Raw genomic sequence first — 8,060 nt, 5'->3', positions numbered from 1 at the left:
GCTCCCTGTGACCATGTGGGATTCCTTGGGGTTCTCCAGTTTCCTCCCACAATCCAAAGATGTACCAATTGGAAGGTTAATTGATCATTGTAAATTGTAAATTAAACTAGGATTAAATTGAGGGATTGTGGGGTGGCACGGCTCGAAGGGTTAGAAACATAGAAAACCTACAGCACGATACAGGCCCTTCAACCCATGATGCTGTGCCGAACATGTACTTACTTTAGAAATTACCTATGGTTACCCATAGGCCTCTATTTTCTACGTACCTATCCAGGAGTGTCTTAAAAGACTCTATCGTATCTGCCTCCAGCACCGCCACCAGCAGCCCATTCCATGCACTCACCACTCTCTGCGTAAAAAACTTACCTCTGATATCTCCTCTGTACCTACTTCCAAGCACCTTAAAACTGTGCCTTCTTGTTTTAGCCATTTCAGCCCTGGAAAAAAGCCTCTGACTATCCACACGATCAATGCCTCTCATCATCTTATACACCTCTATCAGGTCACCTCTCATTCTCCGTCGGTCCAAGGAGAAAAGGTCGAGTTTACTCAACCTGTTTTCATAGGGCATTCTCTCGAATCCAGGCAACATCCTTGTAAATCTCCTCTGTATGCTTTCTACAGCTTCCACATCCTTCCTGTATTGAGGTGACCAGAACTGAGCACAGTACTCCAAGTGGGGTCTGACCAGGGTCCTAGAAAGCTGCAACGTTACCTTTCGGCTTTTAAACTCAATCTCACGATTGATGAAGGCCAATGCACCGTATGCCTTCTTAACCACAGCGTCAACCTGCGCAGCAGATTTGAGTGTCCTATGGACTTGGACTCCAAGACCCCTCTGATTCTCCACACTGCCAAAAGTCTGACCATTAATATTATATTCTGCCATCATATTTGACCTACCAAAATGAACCACCTCACACTTATCTGGGTTGAACTCCATCTGCCACTTCTCAGCCCAGTTTTGCATCCTATCAATGTCCTGTTCTAACCTCTGACAGCCCTCCACACTATCCACAACACCCCAACCTTCATGTCATCAGCAAATTTACTAACCCATCCCTCCACTTCCTCATCCAGGTCAATTATAAAAATCACGAAGAGTAGGTGTCCCAGAACAGATCCCTGAGGCACACCACTGGTCACCAACCTCCATGCAGAATATGACCCGTCTACAACCACTCTTTGCCTTCAGTGGGCAAGCCAATTCTGGATCCACAAAGCAAGGTCCCTTGGATCCCATGCCTCCTTACTTTCTCAATAAGCTTTGCTTGGGGTACCTTATCAAATTCCTTGCTGAAATCTATATACACTACATCTACTGCTCTACCTTCATCAATGTTTTTAGTCACATCCTCAAAAAATTCAATCAGGCTCATAAGGCATGACCTGCCTTTGACAAAGCCATTCTGACTATTCCTGATCATATTATGCCTCCAGTGTTCATAAATCCTGCCTCTCAGGATCTTCTCCATCAACTTTCCAACCACTGAATTAAGAGTCACTGTTCTGTAATTTCCCGGGCTATCTCTACTTCCTTTCTTGAATAAGGGAACAACATCTGCAACACTCCAATCCTCTAGAAACCTCTCCCATCGCCATTGATGATGCAAAGATCATTGCCAGAGGATCAACATTCTCCTCCTTTGCCTCCCACGGTAGCCTGGGGTACTTTCGTCCAGTCGCAGTGACTTATCCAACTTGATGCTCTCCAAAAGATCCAGCACATCCTCTTTGTTAATCTCTATATACTCAAGCTTTTCAGTCCATTGTAAGTCATCCCTACAATTGCCAAGGTCCTTTTCCGTAGTGAATACTGAAGCAAAGTATTCATTAATTATCTCTGCTACCTCCTCCAGTTCCATACACACTTTTCCACTGACTCACTTGATTGGTCCTTTTCTCTCGCGTCTTATCATCTTGCTCTTCATATACTTGTAGAATGCCTTGGGGTTTTCCTTAATCCTGCTAGCTAAGGCCTTCTCATGGTCTTTTCTGGCTCTCTTAATTTCATTTTTAAGCTCCTTCCTGCTAGCCTTGTAATTTTCTAGATCTCTATCATTACCTTGTTTCTTGAACCTTTCGTAAGCTTTTGTTTTTTTCTTGACTAGATTTTCAATTGCCTTTGAAAACCACGGTTCCTGTACCCTACCATCCTTTCCCTGTCTCATTGGAACGTACCTATGCAGAATGTCACACAAATATCCCCTGAACATTTGTCACATTTCTACCGTACATTTCCCTGAGAACATCTATTCCCAATTTATGCTTCCAAGTTCCTGCCTGATAGCTTCATATTTCCCCTTACTCCAATTAAACGCTTTCCTAACTTGTCTGTTCCTATTCCTCTTCAATGCTATGGTAAAGGAGATAGAATTATGATCACTATCTCCAAAATGCTCTCCCACTGAGAGATCTGACATCTGACCAGGTTCATTTCCCAATACTAGATCAAGTACAGCCTCTCCTATACATATTGTGTATAGGCTTATCTACATATTGTGTCAGGAAACCTTCCTGAACAAACCTAACAAACTCCACCTCATCTAAATCCCTGGCTCTCGGAAGATACCAATCAATATTGGGGAAATTAAAATCTCCCACTGCGACGACCCTGTTATTATTACACTTTTCCAGAATCTGTCTCCCTATCTGCTCCTCGATATCCCTGTTACTATTGGGTGGTCTATAAAAAACACCCAGTAGAGTTATTGGCCCCTTCCTGTTTCTGACTTACACTCGCAGAGACTCAGTTGACAATCCGTCCATGACTTCCTCCTTTTCTGCAGCCGTGTCACTATGTCTGATCAGCAGTGCCACACCCCCAACTCTTTTGCCCCCCTCCCTGTCCTTTCTGAAACATCTGAAGCCTGGCACTCTAAATATCTATTCCTGCCCTTGAGTCATTCAAGTCTCTGTAATTGCCACAACATCATAGCTCCAAGTACTGATCCACATCAGCTCATCTGATTTGTTCATGATGCTTCTTGCATTAATATAGACACATCACAAGCCATCAGTCTGAGCACATCCCTTCTCTATTACCTGCCTATCCTCCCTCTCGCACTACCTACAAGTTTTTTCTATTTGTGAGCCAATCGCCCCTTCCTCCATCTCTTCAGTTCGGTTCCCACCCTTCAGCAATTCTACTTTAAACTCTCCCCAGTAGCCTTAGCAAACCTCCCTGTCAGGATATTGGTTCCCCTCGGATTCAAGTGCAACCTGTCCTTTTTGTACAGGTCACACCTGCCCCAAAAGAGATCCCAATAATCTGGAAATCTGAATCCCTGCCCCCTACTCCAATCCCTCAGCCACGCATTTATCCTCCATCTCACTCTATTCCTGTACTCACTGTCATGTGGCACAGGCAGTAATCCCAAGATTACTACTTTTGAGGTCCTGCTTCTCAACTTCCTTCCTAACTACCTGTAGCCTGTTTTCAGGACCTCCTCCCTTTTCCTACCTATGTCGTTGGTACCAATATGTACCACGACCTCTGGCTGTTCACCTTCCCACTTCAGGATATCGTGGACATGATCAGAAACATCCCGGACCCTGGCACCTGGGAGGAAAAATACCATCCGTGTTTCTTTCCTGCGTCCACAGAATTGCCTGTCTGACCCCCCTAACTATAGAGTCCCCTATCACTGCTGCCATCCTCTTCCTTTCCCTACTCTTCTGAGCCATGGGGCCGGACTCTGTGCCAGAGATGTGGCACTGTTGCTTCCCCCAGGTAGGCCATCCCCCCCAACAGTACTCAAACAAGAGTGCTTATTGTTAAGGGGGACAGCCATAGGCGTACTCTCTAGTACCTGACTCTTCCCCTTCCCTCTCCTGACTGTTACCCACTTATCTGTCTCCCGAGGCCCCGGTGTGACTACTCGCCTATAGCTCCTCTCTTCACCTCCTCACTTCCCCTGACCAGACAAAGGTCATTGAGCTACATCTCCAGTTCCCTAACCCAGTCCCTAAGGAGCTGCAGCTCGACGCACCAGGTGCAGATGTGGCCATTTGGGAGGCTGGGAGTCTCCCGGACATCCCACATCTGACACCCAGTACAGAACACTGGCCTCACAGACATACTTCCTAATTCTCACAAGTAGCTTACCTCACCTCAACCTGTTTTTGCCTAAGCCCCATTGCACCAAAGCCCTCCTACTCTGTCTCCCTCTAATCTGATGCCTGCTCTATAAAGCTGTCTTCTTTTAAATCCTTCCTGCCAGTCTAACTCACTGACGTCCACATGCCTGCGCAGTCGTGCCTGGATCACGTTGGAAAGGCCTATTCCACACTGTATCTCAACAAATCAATAAGATTAAAAAACAATAAAAATGCTCAAGCCAAGTCCTCTAACTTAGATTAGAAAATTAGTGAGCAGAATAAAATACAGATCATATTTGAAAATAAAAAAGCAGTCCAAAATAAGAGTGTTGGATTACATATTTGCTATTTTGGTCAAATGAAAATGCATTTAATCAAATTAAATTTATTGGAAAAATGTTTCAGATCAAACTGAATTGGCAGTAGGAATTACAGAATTATAAAATATCAAACACATTTCAAGATGAAAAATTAGCGTTGTTTGTCATGTTTATTGAACTGTGTCACTTTGCGTCAATGGTCAGCACATCCATGGACATTTTGGGGGCAGCACACAAGTATCAGCATGCTTGCAGCGCCAGCATAGCATGTCCACAGTTTACAAACCCTAACCCCTATGTCTTTTGAACCTGGGAGGAAACCAGAACCCACAGAGGAAACTCAAGTAGTCATAGGAGAACATACAATCACCTTTCCGACAGTGGCAAATAAAGAAAAAAGGTTGGAAGATTTTATGGGTGGAGGGTTACCCCTAAAACAGGTTTAGAAGAGGAAATATAAAATAAATACTCTGAAAAATATCCAAACACGAGGAAATCTGCAGATGCTGGAAATTCAAGCAACACACATAAAAAATGCTGGTGCACACTGCAGGCCAGGCAGCATCTATAGGAGGAGGTACAGTTGACGTTACGGGCCGAGACCCTTCGTCGGGACAATCCTGACGAAGGGTCTCGGCCCATAACGTCGACTGTACCTCTTCTTATAGATGCTGCCTGGCCTGCTGCGTTCACCAGCATTTTTTATGTGTGTTACTCTGAAAAATATGGTGGGTGGAGGAAATAATGAAGTACATCACTTCTGATGTGTACGCACCCGATGAAATCTGCACTGTTAAATCTGGGCAAATATTTGGTAGGCATTATTTTACTAAATTCCACCAATGAATTTAAAGCTAATCAAAATCAATTATTATGGTCTGGTAACCTATTAAAATAACTGCTATGAACTAGTTTTACGTAAACGTCATTTGAAATGTGCAACTAAAACAGTTAGAAATGGCAGTGTATATTTGTATAAGATTTTTCATATAGTTTGTTTGAGCGGTTTGGGTGGTTCTATTAATAATGTTTGTTGTTTCATGTGTACAGGTGGATAATGTAAATAACTTTGAGTGGCAGAGACAGTTGCGCTATTACTGGGATCTTGATGCAGACAACTGTGTAGCTATGATGGCTTTATCTAACTACACATATGGCTATGAGTACCTTGGAGCATCTCCTCGGCTGGTGATTACGCCACTTACTGTAGGTATATTTGGATAAGAAGATAGTTACATGGTATTTAAAATAGAAAGTAAGCAATAGAAATATTAATGAATGGATATCTCTGCTGGAATGAAAAATCACTATCATTGATAGACATATCACATTTTTGTCACCTTATCTGTCCTGCGACCAATTATGGAGCAAAACATTGAATCTATCATTTGATAAAAACTTTCATATGGAACTTATGTCATTTTTTTCTGTAGACCTAGCATTCTGGAAAATATAAAAAGGTCTTCTCTTGCTTTATGCTGCAATTTCATTCAGTGGGTCAACAGTTTAATTACCAAGTTTGACATTCCTTGGTGTGATTTGGTAGATGATTTACTTTGTCCATTTTCTTTGCACTGATTGGGAAATGTTGTCTCAAGTTAATTACATCTTTGAATAAGAAAATTACTAGTAGAAGGGGAAAATTAGAAAACTGTGTGAAGTATTTGTTTATCCTTACTACAACTCATTCAGGTGAATGATTGTCCAAGTATTTTTCAAAAAATCCTCTGTTGCAGTAAGTGTCATTCTTACCTGTTCATAGAAAGCTGATCTCCGTCTTTGCTATTTAAGGAGCATTGCAGCTGCCATTTTGTGCTGATGACATCACAACACTAGTAGAGTATAAATCTGGTGCACTGGGAGTAGCTGTCTTTTTTTTTACTTTGCTGGGCTCACCAATGGACTGGAGTTGCGACCGGTACAGTGGGAACAGTGAAAGTGTGCTGTAGTGAGAGAGGACCTGAGCACATATGTTAGGTAACTACAGTGGATACTGGTTAATTGAGACATATTGGGAGCAGTACATTTTTGCCCAGTTAAGCAGCTGCCTCAATTGTTTGAAGTTTCATGGAAATAGTTAAAAAGGTATAAACAAGACAAATTATTATTTCACTGAGTAACAAATTATGTATTTAGATAAAGTAAAGAACAAATTATAACACTACTTATACTACTGTACTTTTACTACTGTACTTTCAAACTGTGTATTAGTTCCTAATACTGTTGTTATCGACACAAGCATTCATCCAGTGTTTGCTGCTGTGTTCTTTTGTATGACTGAATATGAACAAAATCAGCACAGATACCTAGTGCAGATGATGAACTGCCTTCATACAATGCTTTTGACGACTGCATCCTTTAAATCTTCATTTTGATTGTAACATTCAATATGTCAAGTCAAGTCAAATTTATTTATATAGCACGTTTAAAAACAACCCACGTTGACCAAAGTGCTGTACAGATCAGCACTTTGGTCAACATTTGTCAATGCCTTTAAATTCTTCATAGTCCTAACTTGTTGAAGTAGTGAAATTGTTTCAATTTCATTCCTGGCCATTTCTGGCATCTCCAAGCCTGAATGTTTAAAACCACAGTGAGTAAAACAGTTTTGAATTATTTCTCTCCAACTATCAGTGACAAAAATTACTGCTTTTTGAAGACAAACGCATGCACTTGATGGCATTTAAACGCTGTTTGCAGTAAGCAAGGTGTAGCATCTAATGGCCACACAAATACATGCAATTGATACTAGCTACAAAGTGCTCAGCAGCAGTCTCTTGTCCCAGTTAACTTACCATTAGTGAGTGTCTTCTACCCCCAGTCACTGAACCCATGAACCTGATTTTACACAACACACTTAACACACTCATTCTATATTTTGTAATATGTATAATGTATTCATAAATGTAACTGAACGTATTGTCTTTGGTATCCTAGGATCGTTGTTATCTGTGCCTCATGGGAGCTCTGCAGTTAGATCTAGGAGGAGCTCCAGCGGGTCCCGCTGGTACTGGTAAAACAGAAACAACCAAAGACCTTGCTAAGGCTCTGGCCATCCAATGTGTGGTCTTCAATTGTTCTGAAGGATTAGATTATAAGGTGAATTAATGTTCGTCAAAGTTCAATTATGTCACTTATTTTATTGAATAAGAAGACAGATTCTCCATTTTAAAAAAGGATTTCTTTTCTCTATATTCAGCAGTGGAAATTTCCTCAGCCCAGAATTTGTGATCTGCAGTCAAGCAGTGGTATTTATTGCGGACCTTGAGAAAAAGACCATTACATATATCCAGAAATCTCTGCAGTGACACTGTTAAAATACTTTAATGTACCCAGTACCTGTGAGCTAGTCATAGAATCATTGTGTTATACAGCATGGAAACAGGCCATTTGGCTCAACTCATCCATGCTGACCAAGTTGTCTGTCTACCTTAGCTAGTCTCATTTGCCTGCATTTGGCACACTTACCTCAAAACTATTCCTATATCTATATACCTGTCTAAATGTCTTTTAAACATTATAAATGCACTTGCATCTACAGCTTCTTCTGGCAGATAATTCCATATACCTCTGTGTGAAAAAAAGATGTCCCTTAGATCCCTTTTAAATCTTTCTGCTCTCACCTGAAATCTATGC

At 41.6% G+C, this 8,060-nt stretch overlaps 1 protein-coding gene across 3 annotated transcripts in view; it reads left to right on the top strand.

Annotated features, from left to right (window-relative positions):
• The window catches only part of dnah6 (dynein, axonemal, heavy chain 6), a 408,231-nt gene that overhangs the window by 146,611 nt on the left and 253,560 nt on the right, over positions 1-8,060 (top strand). For all 3 annotated transcript variants that reach the window (XM_072258211.1, XM_072258210.1, XM_072258212.1), the window contains 2 exons: positions 5,475-5,630; positions 7,362-7,523. In XM_072258211.1, coding sequence (XP_072114312.1) covers positions 5,475-5,630; positions 7,362-7,523 — 318 coding nt within the window. The remainder of the gene's footprint in view (positions 1-5,474; positions 5,631-7,361; positions 7,524-8,060) is intronic.

This window comes from Mobula birostris, chromosome 5 (assembly GCF_030028105.1).
Source record: "Mobula birostris isolate sMobBir1 chromosome 5, sMobBir1.hap1, whole genome shotgun sequence".
Lineage (NCBI taxonomy): Eukaryota > Metazoa > Chordata > Chondrichthyes > Myliobatiformes > Myliobatidae > Mobula > Mobula birostris.
The sequence above is the reverse complement of the archived record's forward strand: the minus strand, read 5'-3'. Positions and strand labels throughout refer to the sequence as shown.